General features: G+C 34.9%; 1 protein-coding gene across 2 annotated transcripts; it reads left to right on the forward strand.

Moving 5' to 3' along the window:
• Positions 1-9,858: 9,858 nt before the first annotated feature.
• On the forward strand, positions 9,859-14,674 carry LOC117418100 (growth/differentiation factor 10-like). Of its 2 annotated transcripts, none has more exons than XM_058985095.1 (3): positions 9,859-10,585; positions 11,923-12,821; positions 13,153-14,674. In XM_058985095.1, the coding sequence occupies exons 1-3, from the start codon at positions 10,282-10,284 to the stop codon at positions 13,342-13,344; spliced, it is 1,395 nt and encodes a 464-aa protein (XP_058841078.1). In that variant the 5' UTR covers positions 9,859-10,281; the 3' UTR covers positions 13,345-14,674. The 2 variants fall into 2 exon arrangements, with proteins under 2 accessions (XP_058841078.1, XP_033886582.3); XM_034030691.3 differs by having other exon boundaries at positions 9,861-10,585; positions 11,920-12,821.
• The last annotated feature ends 1,601 nt before the right edge of the window (positions 14,675-16,275 follow it).

A 16,275-nucleotide genomic window follows, 5' to 3' on the forward strand; every position in this document is an offset into this window, starting at 1 on the left:
TTGTGTGAAAAGTATTTGTTTTAGTGCTATGAGTAATGCATTTTTTTCTTAAAATTTCCTTTAAAAGATTAATTGGCATTGGTTTTATTCTAGGTTAAGTTACTGTGAAGGGAGGATGGGTCTATTTTATTGATCTATACATGTCCAGATCGCCACACAAAAACTCATAGACTTGCTCTAACATGGACCTCTTTACATGGTATTAATAATAATGGGGGCAATACACCCTAGTGTCCCCACACCAGTGGAATTAATATCATGCTAAAAGTTGGCGGCATTTAGATCTGATAGTATCTGGATAAACATAACATAAATACATTACACTACAAAACACTACACTGGGTCAGAAATTTACCCCAGTTAAAATATCTTCAAATAAGGATTAATGTTTCCAACAGGTTTGTTTGTCAAATTAACTGAAATTGAGTGAAGTAATTGGTTTAGCTAAGGTGAGCTTTACCACACAGACACTCGTATTGCCTGGTCAGTAAAGTGTCAAACAACGCTGCATGAAGCAGTTGTTGAATAGTGAAAGCCACATGCCAGATTCTCATCTGGTTTGAATCACTTGACTTTACTGAAACTATGTCCCTTTTAATGGAATGATTTTTAAACTGCCAAATGTTGTTTTCAACTGATATTCTTTAACTAATAATGTCTTTGTGGCTTTCAGTGGTCGGATTTTTCATTATTTACCTCAGAAGCATGCAGGAATTGTGCAATTGTGTTCTCCTTGCACATATTTTATATATGGGTCATTTAAACAGCTAACAGCCATAGAAACACAGAAAAAAAACATATTTACAAAATCATAATTTCAAATCTGATTAAGCACTAGTTTTAAAGATCCATTAATCATTTTCAATGAAGCTATAAACGTGTGATAAGGACATTATAAACAACATCAGATGGTTATTAATTATAACAAAATAGCAATATTGTGTTATAAAATGTGTAAATAAGGTGGTAAAAGAAACTGTATTAACTTATACCATTACGTGAAAGTAATGTGTATGTTTCAATTGTTAGCTATTCCTTGTTTATAACCATCCATGTTTTGTAAATGGATCATTACAACTAAAGTGAGGCCAACATTTAATTCTGAAGAAAAGCTACAAATTATACATTTCCTTATCACTGAATTTCTCTTCTGTTTATTGCAAGAAATAAACCCTTGCTGTCTACTTCTGTTCTGTCTCTTTTTGGTTGCTGCCCAAAAACATTCAAAGTTTGCAGTTAGTCAGGGCATGTGAGAATGTCATTCAGTTATGTTTGAACCACATTATACAGTAAATGTTAATGTACTGCTCACAAGCTAACAGTTTGTATTCCTTATAAGCAGCCTGAGACCTCAGCACCAGAAGATAAAGTAATCTCACTGAGCACCAAAGGAACAGGAACAAAGAACCTTATTTTTAAGGTACTGCTGAAGAACACACAACCTAAAATGCATCAGTAATAAAACAAGAATTGTAAATTGTTTTCATGTTAGTTCTCACCGATTTGTGTTAATATAGTTATCTTACATTGGTCAAATACAAACATAAAAACTGGTCTATTGTGAGAGAAATGGTGCATTTTTTTGTACAAATAAATACCTTTTAAAAAAAAAAGGCAGAACTTAACATAAGATGTTGCCATGGTGTCATCTAGTGAGGAATTGTTACATTGTCTATAGTCCAATCTCGCAGGTTTTATTACACAGTTTCTCTTCTTTGGTCAGCGGCTCTGTCATTTGTGCTTAAGGAGCCTTGGTTTGGCTTCCTTCCCCAGCAGAAAGTTATAACTGACACTTAATGAACAATACAGAACAAAAGGCAAATGTTGTGTCACTAGTGGGAGGAGAGCACATTTTTCATTGCTATTGTTTGTATGGTGACATTTCATTAAATGCAGCATTCTCTAAATCAGTCCTATAAAAAGCTCCACATGCTGGGTTTAAGAGCCATGTGTGCTAAACAATCTTCTGGGAAGAGTTTATGTATGCACTGAAAAGCAGAAGAATGCATCACTTAGGAAACATGGTGATGCTAAAACAATACATGGAGAAACATATTGAAAATAACATATTCTAGTTTTGGGGCATTAAATAACTTTTTTTGCAAACTACGTATTGGGGAATGAGGGCTGAGTAGCTTTCCTAATAAACTCAGATAATGATGCGTCAGTGACCCATACTTGAGTTTTGAAACCTTCAGTTTCTTGATCATACTTTAGCATCTGTGATGTTGGGCTATGTCTTTCGCATTAATGCTCAGTAAATCATTAACATCTGTATTCCAAATACTGTAATTTTGTACACAAAATAAGTCCTATACTCTGAATGTTTTTTCTGACTCTGTATTAGATTAAGAGTTCTGTACTCAATCCAACAAAGCGTCTGACATCTATAAACATGAAAACACATATTAAAGATTGATGTCATGAAGGAATGTGGCTGGAGTTTGACAAATGCTTTAATTACCTAATCAAGAATTGGAATTGAAGTACCTGGGGTCAAAAGTCTGGAGTCAAGTTACCAACTTGAGATTGATGGAGCATGTCTGGTAATAGGAAAACATGAACAATAGCACATGTGTGGTCAGAGCAATTATTAGATAAGTGAGACATTTAAAAAGAACCATTTCTGAACGCAGTTAGAAAATGAGAACAGGTGGTCAAAAGCTGAATATGGATATGCAGTATAATGCTGCACAGATTGCCTTTTGAAACAACCTAAGAGTACCATGATTTATAAGCTCGCTTCACATTGCCCACAAACCTTAAGATTGCATTTCCGTTATGACGCTGGTAAATTTATAATAATAACTGATGTTTTTTTGTTTGTTTGTTTGTTTGTTTTGCCATTGTATGCAGCGTTATGGTTCAATAATTGCACGCAATTTTCATAGTGTTTGCAATTTGGTTCTTTTCAAAAGACTATCGTTAAGGATAACAAGGCCATAATAAAGATTTACTGGACATGTGCACATGTCACTTCCTGTCTGAGGCTTCTCTGCCTGTAAAGCACAATCTCTTTCCTGACGAGGTTGATTATCGCCAAAATGCCAAACTCCGGAAGGGTCAAGTGATGCTGTGCTGTCCCGTCTTATTTACGTTTTTCATGAGTGTTTTGTATAGCCTTTTTAGCCCTTGTGCTGTTTTGTTTGTTAATGTGTTTTGTGCAGTGTTTATTTTCTGTTTTATAACTAAACGTGCACATTTGCGCTTTACTGTACCTTCTGTGTCTGAGTAACCATTGCCAGTGATGCTGTCCTCTCACAGTCAGGGGCTGGTTTGAAGAGCACAGTGGGACTTCACACACATCCCTTGGCCTGTCAAACTGTCAGATCTTAATCAAGCTGAAGCCCTGCAAGATGAACTTATTCTCCAGGCAAGACGACCCCTGCTACATATTTGGCAGGCCTGAATAAAAGCTAAATGAGAAAATTGTTTCCCTCTACATCCATGATAAAACCTCAAACAGTTCAAAGTGGTGTGAGAATTTTAATTCTATTGTATTTACAGCTTCATTGATTCTTGAAGTTCTAATAGCTGTGTAATTAAAGCGATTAATTATTTACAGAATGTACGGAATCTTTATGCAAATCATTTTTATAAAGGTAATCATTTTGTTTTCAATGAATATTTGTAAGGAAGCATTTTCTGAGGTTTCTATACTCAAGGAATTATCATATGGAGCAAGGTTTGTTTGTATTCAATAAATAATCATTGATGCTGATCTTGATTTCTGACTAAACATTCATGTAATTATGCAGGGCCAAATCAGCTGAACTTTTCAAAGAATTGCCTACTATTATCTGTAGCAGAGTTCCGATAATCAAAATTTTAAAGCGGATTGGGCATTTGGAGCAAATCAAAGGCAAGGGCACTTAGCGAAATATGATATTAATGCTATAATAAACCAATGAAATACATGTTTAGGTTAAATTTTGGACTGAATCGCTAGGCTGCTTGAAATGTATGAACTGTTGAGTTTCAAGATTCTGAGGTCCTAGTACTGTAGAATAATGACTGCTCCGCTTGGGACCTGATTGGCTGAGACCCCTTGTTTGTTTTTGTTGTGTTCCTATTACAAGTGAGTAGCCTGCATCATTGTTATACTCCACTCCTGTTTCAGTTTTATTTGGTATAAAGGTAACAGTATAGACTACTTTGATTAGTAAATATAGTTAATATAGAATACCCATACAAGAAGAAATGATATATAACTTAAAACAATAGGTACTGTACATAGAAAATATATTCACTATATATAAATCAAATTGTCAAAGCAGTTGTTTTCATCAAGTGTTTTTGTTTGTTAATTTTAGATTCTCCCTGAAACAAAATTCTGTGTGGTGAAAAACTGACAGTTGAGGGGAAAGATCTTGAAGGGAAACTAATTTTGAATGACAGAGTACCAAAGATCAAAGCTGCCCTCCTTGGGGAACCACACTAGTCACAGTTGTGAAAAGGAAAACCGCATTAGGGAGCTGTTGCCAGAAGGTCTGTGCAGTTGCACTAACGTGGGTGTGTTTTACAACCAGTGTTAAGACTGAGGTATAGCTGTACATGGATAGAAGACGGGCTTCTCTTATTCTGCTGCATGATTTATGAAGCCAAGGTAAATGATATGCTTGGCTTCACAAAACCTTTTAGAAATGTACAGTACCAATTTCCATTTGGGTCTACAGTAAAACAAGAAAAAAAACACTTAAAAAAATAAAGCACTACCCAAGAAACACAAATCTAGAAACGAATACTTTGTGTAAGGAATAATGTGAAAGAAAAGTTTTCCACAAATTGACAAATACCCTATCATTTCAGTTTATTTATAAAATAATACAGCACTTTGTCATTTATATGAAAAATTGGGCAGGAAATGTACAACTTTTTACTATGAATTCTGGGTAAGCTGTGCCATTCAGATATAAAAACAGTTTATGAGGCAGCTTGTTCAAAGCAACTGTAAATTGCATTTGTGCCTCCAGTAATTTATATGGGAAAACTTAGATACAGTATATAATAGATACAGTATATAATCCCTTTCCCCACAAGAAACCTGGCTGTAGTGAACCATTGTGTTTTGACTACTAGCATAGAATAGTCATACTGTAATAAAGATCTGTATTTACAAAAGAATGAATAGTGCAACGAAACTTTTACATGCATAAGCATATTGTATACAGTAATTGTTTCATGCTATTGAATTACTTAATCTCTTCCTAACTACTTGCCCAGGATAGTTTTCTGTGCAGTTAGGATCCTCATGGGAGCAATCTGAGAATGTTGGTAGCTTGACCTGTATTTTACTGATTTGACATGGACCAAAGTTTATTGTGGTTCTGTAATTTAACAGGGCTAATTTGAGAAGTTCTGTACTTTACAGTTTCTGAATTGGTGACCTCTGGGTAAATCAAACAAACCATTGTCTACTGAATGTTATTTTATATTCTTTGGCAAATTAAAAACAAAACTAAACAAGAAGTGATTATAAGGCTGCCAATGTTGCATTATGGTGGAATGCTTGATAAATTCATATTAGAACATTCTACCCTAAAAAATCAAGTCTAACTAATTCTAAGATGTAACCTACTTCTGCTCTTGTCACAAAGAGAATGTAGCTTCATTGTCATTTTTTAGGATAAGCACATATTTCAAATATAAGGCTTCAGATACACCTCTGCATCCTGGTACCTTTGCTATTGATAACATGGTTTGATTGCATCTGGACACTTGGAATGAGTTTCATCTACAACAAATGGGGTGAGACTCTCAGAAAAACATGTTATTTATTCTAAATACATTTTTTGTAACGAATGGATAGAGCATTATCAAAACTTTTTAGGTAAATAACAGTTCCCGTTAATATTTATTGAGATTCGCTAGGGTGATTTGTTGTCATATGTTAACGTAATAAGAATGACGTATTTGCATACTTAAATGGAGGGAGTGCCTACCTAACTATTACTGTAATAACAACTGTCATAAAAGGACAATGCAGTCAACCACACTGATGTCCAATACATATGTCTTTATAGCCGAACTAGAAATAACTGACACAGGACTCAGTGAGACTCTGGGCTCTGAAGAATCAGATTATACAAGTCTGGGAAAGGCAGGACAGTCTACAGTCCACCAGTTAACAGTGGTCCACAGTGAGTGCTCTTAGTGTAGGTGGTGAAATCCAGCTAATGTGCACAGTGGTGATGTAAAGTCCAGGTTTGGAAACTGGCCCCTAAAACAGCTCCCAGATAGTTTAGTTGTCTAACAATGACAAACAAGACAATTACTAGACAGGACAAAACAAACAAAACACTCACAGTTAGTACACAGGTCTTTCCTCGTAGGTCTTTGTGTAACCATAACACAAGGAACAGATCGCTCGGCCACATCCCCTGATATACCTTCAGTCACGTCCCCTTTCATAGCGAGTGCAATCACATCTCCTCCAATCCATGACTGGCACATCGCCTACCGCAGTAAGGCGCTGACCTCTAGTATTGTGGCTTCGCCCCCTTTTTGGATGGCCGACTTCCGACTGACCCTGGAATGAAGTGTCAAACCATCCAGTCCGGGGCACACTGTTCCTGCTATACCGTGCCCTCACAGGTCGGGTGGGAGATTGTTGACTCGGATTAATTCGCTCTCTGTCACAAGCACAAACACTAATACAGCACAAACTCTAACACAGTACAAACTCTATACAGCACAAACTCTAATACAGAACACACTAATACAGCATAAACTCTAACGCAGTACAAACTCTTATACAGCACAAACTCTAATACAGCACAAACTCTTATACAGCACAAACTCTTATACAGCACAAACTCTAATACAGAACACACTCTAATACAGCACAAACTCTTATACAGCACAAACTCTAATACAGAACACACTCTAATACAGCATAAACTCTAATACAGAACACACTCTAATACAGCACAAACTCTAATACAGTCACTGGGTCCCAAGATTTCTCTGCATAATAGATGTTGTCTTATTTTATCACAATTATTATTGATTTATTATTGGTAGGGTGAATATATGGAAAGTGCTATTCAAATACTTGTGTGTCCTTGATTTGTATATGACTGACTGTCCACACTAACAACCTATGTTTTGTCTTTCAAAGAGATTATATATGGGGTCTGTTATAGGGCCCCATTTCTTTCATTGATGATTTCATTTGATTTTAACTAGTAGTACTCACCTCAAAATGCTTCTCCATTGCTGCAAAATAATTTGAATTACGTTCAAAACTGGCTTCTGATAAGTAACTAGGCCCATAACAATGAAAAAAAAGACTGTTACCATGGTATTTGGGTCCAAAACAAGAATAGCACAGAAATGTGTTTTCTAAATGGCTCTCGGAAAATCTGAATTTAAGTACTGTATCATGGCTGCTAGTATATCTATCTTTTTTAGACAGGTTATATCTAAAGCGTATTTATGACTGTTATTTCTGATTATGGAAAGTCAGAATTAACCGTAACTCAATTTGTAGGTCTGCCTTGATGGTTTCTTAATTTACTCCTTTTTTGTTTATGACAGGATATGTAATTACAAAATATAATTGTGACTGAGTGTTTGTTAGGTTGAATTAGATAGTGTCTGTTTTGCTAAGATTGAGATTTGGATGTTGTATTTATTTTTCTAATTGTCATTTATTACTGTGACAGATCTAATTGATGACCACTATTGTTACAAAAACCTCCGAGTAATACAGATTATTAATCTCCCCAGGTGAATAAGGGTAAAATAATAAGAGGCTGTGTGGCATATCAACCAGAATAGCAGAATGATCTTGTTTTATTGCATGTCACAGAGATGTGATTTGGAAACCTGTAACAGCAGAAAACAGTAAATACATCTTTCAATAGCCATGTTTCAACAGTTTATAGCTGTAAGTATGTGTTAAATGTATTGACATTTGTAGACATTTTTAAACTGAATGTGGTTTTCTGTAGTATTTCACCACATAATTTGTGTTTTTGTTGTTGATTATTTTAACCATTTACTGCCCTGGGTATTTTCCCATACCTGTTTAATGCATATTTTCGCAACCCCAAATATATTGGGCACTGGGCAGCAAACGGTTAACTTCATATACTGTAGGGAATGTCTAGAAATCATTTCAGCATTACAGGTGAGAAGTACCTCAAAAGAGGTTAGACTGTAATCCTCTTTCTGAATATGAATTGACTTAGGGTGGGAATTTGGGAACCTAAAAGATAATTTAAGTTAAAACATTTTCTATTAGTAAGCTGTTCAAATCCCATAGATTTCTTATCAAAAAGCAATTAACTTACTTCTATGTTTGATATTTTCTTTCTTACATGGCTTAACGACTTAATGATGGAAACCTCTTTTCATCTACAAATATATATTTTTTTTTATTTCCTGTGGTGTGGTATTTCATAATTGTTCATTGAGTTACTCTTGCAACCAATTCTGTACAAACCCTATGAATGGATGGGAAAGCAATGCTTAAATGCAAATAATAATCAGGTTTACAAGTTTAGGACCACTGACTGCTCGCTAATCTGGGACAAACACAGTGAGAGTGTGAATCCCACTGAGTATGCTCACAGCTGGGTTTAATGCTATGTATTAAGATAATTTCTTGGCAAGAACTTTAATGAACAAACTGTTCACACTACTGATAATATTCAGCATGAGCAGAAATTGCACAACTCCTTTCTTAAAGTGCCTTAGAGATGACATTGATTACTTTATATTCAGAATGAATGAATTATGTGACCCACAGCTAATTTGAATTCCTTCACCACATATTTTTTTTCATGAAAAGAGTCGAATTAATAGCTTTGTGTGCCTGCTGTTCTACAATAAAATACAACAAGAAACGTTGGCTATCCTTGAGTTATTCCTTAATTCGTTAGTGACAATGTCAGAGTAGAAAAGTCTTCTAAGTTTTAAAGCAGATTTAAGACACATACAAGTGTGAGCTGAATATAACATTCTACTTAGTTCAGGGGAGAGAAACCATTTAATGGGATACTGGCCCAAACAGCTCAGCTTGTTACCACCTCCTGCTGAACCTTCCTTCTTTCACAGGACCAGCATTGTATTGAAGTACTTGAGACATGAAAACAAAAAAACGAGGAGGCTAGCACATTGCCCTAGTGGAGGTCATGTCCATACTGCCATGAATAAAATCAAAGCACCCCACAATGAACACCAGAACTAATTCTAAAATAGAAATTTAGCACAACATTAAGCAATACTTACTTAAATGTTTTCACTCTAATGAGTTATGGCATAATTTGGATCCTAAAAAAATAAAGTTTAAATTATATATATATATATATATATATATATATATATATATATATATATATATATATATATATATATATATATATACACACACACACAAACGTTTTATACATTTGAATAAAAAAAATCATAAAGGAGTAGTTTCATGTCGTCTTAAGTTTTCACAAATTCGAGTATATTTGTCTTCTTGCAGCCTTCTCGTAGCCTGCATGTGTTAAAAACTAAATCAACACGATTTGTGTTAAATCTGATTATCTTTACCTTTGTTTTGAAACAGAAGCCGGTTGCTTTTATTATTAAAACATTGTTTTCGCATATTTTATAAATAGACCGAATAAAGAAATACAAATGCAATTAATAAATTATTGGGTCATATATTTTATTGCATTGATCTATTGTAAGAGTAGAGCACAAGAAGAAGAAGAAGAAGAAGAAGAAGAAGAAGAAGAAGAAGAAGAAGAAGAAGAAGAAGAAGAAGAAGATGATGATGATGATGATGATGATGATATTGATGTATTAGTATCGATAAAACTATAAATTGCATGGTTCAGTCACATAGATCCACTTCTTGTGCGCACATCAGAGGATTGCTTGTTGTGCCTGGCAGTGGAACTCGTGGAGTGAGTGACGGCGCAGATCCTCGTTGGTCAGCAGCTGTAGACGTCAGCATCTTTACTTAACATTACTCCTTGGCTTCTGGCGGTAACAAGAAACAAGTGTATGAGCTGCATACTGGATATAGTAAGACTACACGAGAAGCATTACTATTCTGTACAGTCAGAGAACATTTTACTGCATCACAAGAGAGGATCTAATGCAACAAAACTAAAGCAGACGACTACCGTACTTGACGTTTATAAAGAAGAGGCAATACTAAAAGCAGGTTACCTGTATTCTAAAGATCTGTGGCTGTATTAACTGTATCATCTCATTGACTTTTTTTTACAGCACAGTGGTGTATTATTATAAACGTGTTCTACTACATCTGTGTTTAAAATGAAACAATTAAAACGATTAACCGAAATGGCTACTAACTGTGCAATGCTTGTGCATTTTATTTTATTTTTGGCAAACCCAAGACTCGAAACAGCTGCAAGCGACCTTCTAAATCAGAGACCGGCGGTATACGAAGCCAGTGTCGTTGACAAACCCTTTGATTATCACACTGACATGTCAGCACTTGCTGCCACAGACCAGGACATGGTAGCTATTCACATGCTTAAACTTTATAATAAATATAATAGAGAAGTTAATCGACCAAGGGACGGCAATACAGTACGCAGCTTCAAGGCAAGCATGGGTAAGCAATCGCTTATTATACTAGATACGAAATATTTAGACAGGTACTATTAGGTGCACTGTTAGAAGCATCAAACCCTTGAGGAGTGCCTAATGTATCATCTAAAAAGTATAATAAACAAAGTTTGTTACATTTACTTACTTTAATATTTGTATGTATCCTTAAATAACTCTTAGATATAACATCCATATTAACAAAAGCCAGAGTTTCCTTTTGTGGTTATATTTAGCTTTTGTCTGCAGTTTTAATTATATTCGTGTATCATATAGAATTGCATAGCATAACCAAAATCACATACTCCTAATTTATAGTATTTTCATGTATTATCAATAAAAACTCGGCAGTCATTTAGAGTACTTTACAGTAATTTACATATTGCAGTGAAGAGTAACCTTAGGAAAAGAAACAAAACAAACACAAAAGAAAGGAACTAAAGGGATATTGTAAGGAGTTTAAATTATAGTGTTGGTAGTTGATCATGCAAACTTGTTTCCACCCCAAAGTCTATATGGCGCCATCTGTAGGTTATCCCGTCAAAGAACTCTTTCTTATTTTTGAGTCAGAACAGATGCTGTGGTTATTACTGTATTACATCCCTGGAGCAAACCTTGCGAACACTACTCTATACTATTGTTAATTATTTATCTTCATACAACACGATAACTCGTTACTCGTAATAAAAAGTATATTCATTTTACACCACACTCATTTTCTATAAATAATGTGGTCATTGTATTCATTCTATTTTGACTTTTTATTAGTAATTTGACAGTAATTTGTTATTAAACCAAATCTATTACATATACAAACTGTCCACCCTTCAAACTAAGGGTTACGTTGCTTTTAATATTCATTCTGCAGAATGCTTTCTTAATTATAAGGTCCTTGTGATGTGCATTCTGTTCAACGCGTTTTGAAAAGTAAATCAAACTTTGATCAAGTAATACAGAGATCTACAGAGATTATATCAAGTTACATCAAATTTGAAAAAAATAAATATTGAAGTCAGAAATATCATATTAGGCCGATTGAATGCAGCTGACTTTCCTGGTGAAATTTAGTATCTCCTCATTAAAAGTAGCACTACCTTTATATGTTGTCAGTAGTAACAGTAGCATCTGAAATATCATCAGTCACACTTCCAGCACAGCATGAACTGAGGTCCTGGGACGCACTTTATATCAGATAGGCAGCTAATGAAACAATAAGTGATGAAGAATGTATCAATAACATTATGAGCATTTGGAACCAGTTGGGTCTGCAGATTGTTAAAGCCAGTGAAAGCACATTGTGAGATTCTTACCATTTTGAAATGATCATTTTCTTTCTTTCAGAAGTCATAGATCAGCAGCCCTTGTATCATTTTAATTTGACTTCCGTTCAAGAATCAGAAGTCATTCTTGCCACTACGTTTCACTTCTTCTTTGACAAACGCACAAGACACAGACCGTTTTTCTGCAAACGCTTCAAAAACACATCCTGTCAGCTCCAACAGTTCCATCACTTTCCTTCAGTGAACTTGATCTTCAGAAGTGCTTCCTCAAATGTGGCTGTTGGATCCTTGCTGGGGAACGTCACTGTTTACCCCAATAGGAGGGGAGCCTGGCAGTTAAAGGATATATCAGAGATAATAAAAGGAGCAAAGAAAACTGGGGACCTCTTGATAACAATTGAATTTGATATTGGACAAAAGTTCCAAAAGTATCAAGATCCTGTAGCACCTTCAAACCTACCATACATTCTTGTATATGCCAATGACCTGGCAATATCAGAACCAAACAGTGTTGCGATAACATTGCAGAGGTATGACCCTTTCTCCCTAAATGAGGAAACAACCCATTCTCCCCACACCTCCCCTGAAGCCCGTGTTAAAAGAGATACCTATTTTCCAGATCCCATCAAAAATAATGAACTCCCAGAAGTAGAATACAGTACTTTTAAAAAACATGACTTGTGGGAAAGTGCTTACATGTCCCTGAAACCAAAAACTTCTAAAAAGGACAGACGGAGAAAGGGACAGGAGAACAGTGAAGGATTGACTAAGTCACAGGTTCTAAGCTTTGATGAGAAGACCATGAAAAAAGCTAGAAGGAGACAATGGAATGAACCTCGAATCTGCTCCAGGAGGTACCTCAAAGTAGACTTTGCGGATGTTGGCTGGAGTGAGTGGATCATATCTCCAAAATCATTTGATGCCTACTACTGCGCAGGGGCTTGTGAATTTCCACTGCCAAAGGTTTGGCAAACTTTTTAATTCTCATAATACTCCAACATAACAATAAATAAAACATATTTTTCCAAACACTGAACACCAAATGTGAAGTTTCTTTAATTTTATGAATGGTAATGTTATGGGATGAATCATTATAATAACTGGCCTCAGATTATTTTAGATAATAAGGATCATTTCAGTCAAACCGTTGGTTGTATTAGATTTTGTTAGTATATTTCTTTACATTTTGTTTGATAAGAATGAGAACATTGTAACATATATTAATCACAAATGAAAGGTATGCAAATGCAGACTATCTTGCGAATGCTTCATTGAGCTCTCACTTTGTTCTCAGGTGCTTCGCCCCTCCAATCATGCTACAATCCAGAGCATTGTGAAGGCAGTGGGAATCATTCCTGGCATCCCAGCGCCCTGCTGCGTTCCTGACAAAATTAACTCGCTAAGTGTCCTGTTCTTGGACGAGAACGAGAATGTGATATTGAAGATTTACCCTAACATGTCCGTGGAGACCTGTGCATGTCGATAGATACTGGGAGAACACTTCGTTATGAACTGGCGATTCACTGAGAAGGAAACTAAACAAGTGACACCTTACTGGTTTCTATATGATTGATACAGGGGGGTGGGGGAGTATCCAACCAGAATTGAAGCTTCAGGCAACATTACACATCTAAGCTGCTGAACTCTTTTCTTTACAGTCAGGGTGATATTTATAGAAACAGATCTTTCAGTCTCTTTCTGCCGCTTTTTGAATTCTGTCTTCTTCTTTATACACACTGCTCTCCAGCACGGATTAGAATACCTGTTGGGGTGAGATATATATGTACAATCTGTTGGGAGATAACTCTTTCAATACTAATACAAATCTGCCTTGGTCCGCAAGAAATGTTAACTATAGTAAAAAGAGGCAGCATAAATTACAAGGAAACCTATAGCGAGGAGCAAAATAATTGTTAAAAGAACAATAGTTGTGCCTTTCTCTTGTTAAACTGTATGCTGTTTACATGTCCACTGAAATTGTTCTTTTTTTGATACAAAAAGTATTTTTCTATGTATGTATGTATGTTTGTATGTATGTATGTAATTGTATCCTTCAGTAGCTGTTGTTGCTGTTTATCATTTGGTATCAGAGTTTTTAATTCGTATAACTTTTTTTTTTTTTTTTTTTTAATTATGAAGGAAGTAACCACCAAATCCACCCTCCTAAATAAAGTCAACCAAATGTAGCTTTAATTTACCTCATATAAGCATGAAAGTGATGTATGCAATTAAAACATTTAAATGAAGCAAGATACTAATTTGTTTAGAAAATGTTAACTGTACCAGTTGTATCTAATAATTATAAGTAATTGTCAATGTACTGAACAATATTCTTATTCTAGTCTAGGTCGTACTGAAATCTTATGTAATCTTAGACAAGTGGTTTATGCAGCGTTTCTTTTCGTCCAAATGAATAGTTAAGGTTTTTCCTTCCTTGATAAACACACATTATCTTTATGTCACAAAATGCATTTATGAAATTATAATTATAAATATTAGAAGTTTAATATTGCTTATGATCTAGTCTTTTACCTTGTCCTGTGTTCAGAATAATAATGTTTAAGATGCCTTTATAAGATGTGATAGTGGGACATGCATATTTATTATACTGTGTTCTTATTTGTGATAGAAATAGTAACAAACCTAAGTGGTAAAAAAATATTTTAACAGTGTTAAAAACATGGCAGTCCCAATACACAAATGGGCACTTTCAAGAGGGTTTTACTAACTGGGATGGACATAATTTTTTCAACCTTGTATAATAAGAGTGACAAAACCTGGATATAAAATTAAAACATGTTCCTCTTAATTCCTAATATCAAAGTATATCACATAGATAACAAGTTGCTTCAACCACCCAATCATGTGTCAGAGTTTTGGTTGATATGGTTCACGTTCCAGCTTGGGGCACATCTACCTTTTTGTTATTTTGTTTTTCCTGACAAACGTGATATAAAAATCTCAAATAAAAGCATCTGTAAGGTCATTCATGTGGGTATAGAGGAATGAGGACTTTTTCCCTTCCTAGTTTCGTTGATGTTTGTCTTAAAACAGGATTTTTTTAACATCAAATTTAGAGGCAAAAATAATGTGCTTGTAATAACTCTTTTAAAATACAAATGAAAGCTAACAAGATAATACATTCGGGGAGTGCTACTGGTGATCTTTTCCTTGTAGGGATTATTGTATGTAGTTTTTCATCACTTTCACTTTCATTGCTAATAACTTTGTTTTGATTGCTAATTCCCTTTTCCTTCTGATTAGAAATATATGTGACCTTGAACTTGCAGTTTTTCATTGCAAAATTCATCTATAGACTGTACAGCTCTCATGCTGAGAAGCAAACATATCCAACCATGCACACACACACATGCATACAGGTGAAACATAATTGTTACATTAAATGCTGGGCAGATGAAAGAAAAGGAAACCATGGAAATACACAAGACCTCCCAAAGACTTGATTATTTTTGTAGAGAAACTACAACATGTGTTGTTTAAATATCGGGCAATGAACCCTAACAGAGGGAAGTGCATGTGTTTAATGGTTTTATTTTTTTCATGTTTGTGACTTTTTCTTCTGTTAAAAATTGTTCTTAAGATTGTCAGTCTCATTTTACAAATGTAAGTCTTTACATTTGAATTACTAAGAAGCAATTATGAAATCTGAATGTCTATGAATGTAATTTAATTAACTTTTTAAAAAGTATCGCTGAGTTAAAAATAAGCCTGACCAATCACTATCAGCCTTGTTCCCAAACAAGTTGTTTGACTAAATTTAAATTAAACTTGTGAAATATCAAGGGCAGTGAAATTAGGGAAGGGACTATACATTCATATACTGCACATGTTAATGTAATGGCAACTTGGACTAACCGTGAATTAACCCGTTTTCTTATCAAAATTGTCAAATTGTCAAATAACTGTGGATCACTGTATTACAAAACCGAGATTAAGTGTCCCTTTGTTGTTTTTTGCTGCTTTTGTACCAGTGAATAGAAAAGACTTTACATTCTGCACAATTGCTTTGAGACATGCAGCTTTGGAAACCCTTAAAAGATTGTTTTAAACATGCTAAATATTGAGTTTATTGTACACATCTTTTTTCTGAACAAAATTAAAAAAGAAGGACGAAGAAGCAGCGGTAAAATTGAGTATCTTCGTAATTAAGACAAACGAGTTACACTAAATAAATAAGATAAAGATATAAAACAGGCCTGAACTGATTCTTATAAATCTTGGTAGTTGTTTAAATAAATTCATTAGCAAATGGCTGATGTAGCATGGCCTTAATCAAAAGCAGGGCTCCTCAAGAAACAGTACTTGGTGATGTGGGAACTTTTGGCCTATTGCAGTATACTGAACACTCCAGTCTTTAAACATTAAAGTTCCTGTGACTTTTCTTCAAACTGGGCTT

Source organism: Acipenser ruthenus, chromosome 13 (genome assembly GCF_902713425.1).
Source record: "Acipenser ruthenus chromosome 13, fAciRut3.2 maternal haplotype, whole genome shotgun sequence".
Taxonomy (NCBI): domain Eukaryota; kingdom Metazoa; phylum Chordata; class Actinopteri; order Acipenseriformes; family Acipenseridae; genus Acipenser; species Acipenser ruthenus.

Bases quoted from the DNA above. Each gene is read 5' to 3' on its own strand.
- LOC117418100 (XM_034030691.3), top strand. From the start codon at position 10,282: ATGAAACAATTAAAACGATTAACCGAAATGGCTACTAACTGTGCAATG. The intron at 10,586-11,919 runs GTAAGCAATCGC...TCTTTCTTTCAG, and splicing joins CAGCTTCAAGGCAAGCATGG to AAGTCATAGATCAGCAGCCC. The intron at 12,822-13,152 runs GTTTGGCAAACT...CTTTGTTCTCAG, and splicing joins GTGAATTTCCACTGCCAAAG to GTGCTTCGCCCCTCCAATCA.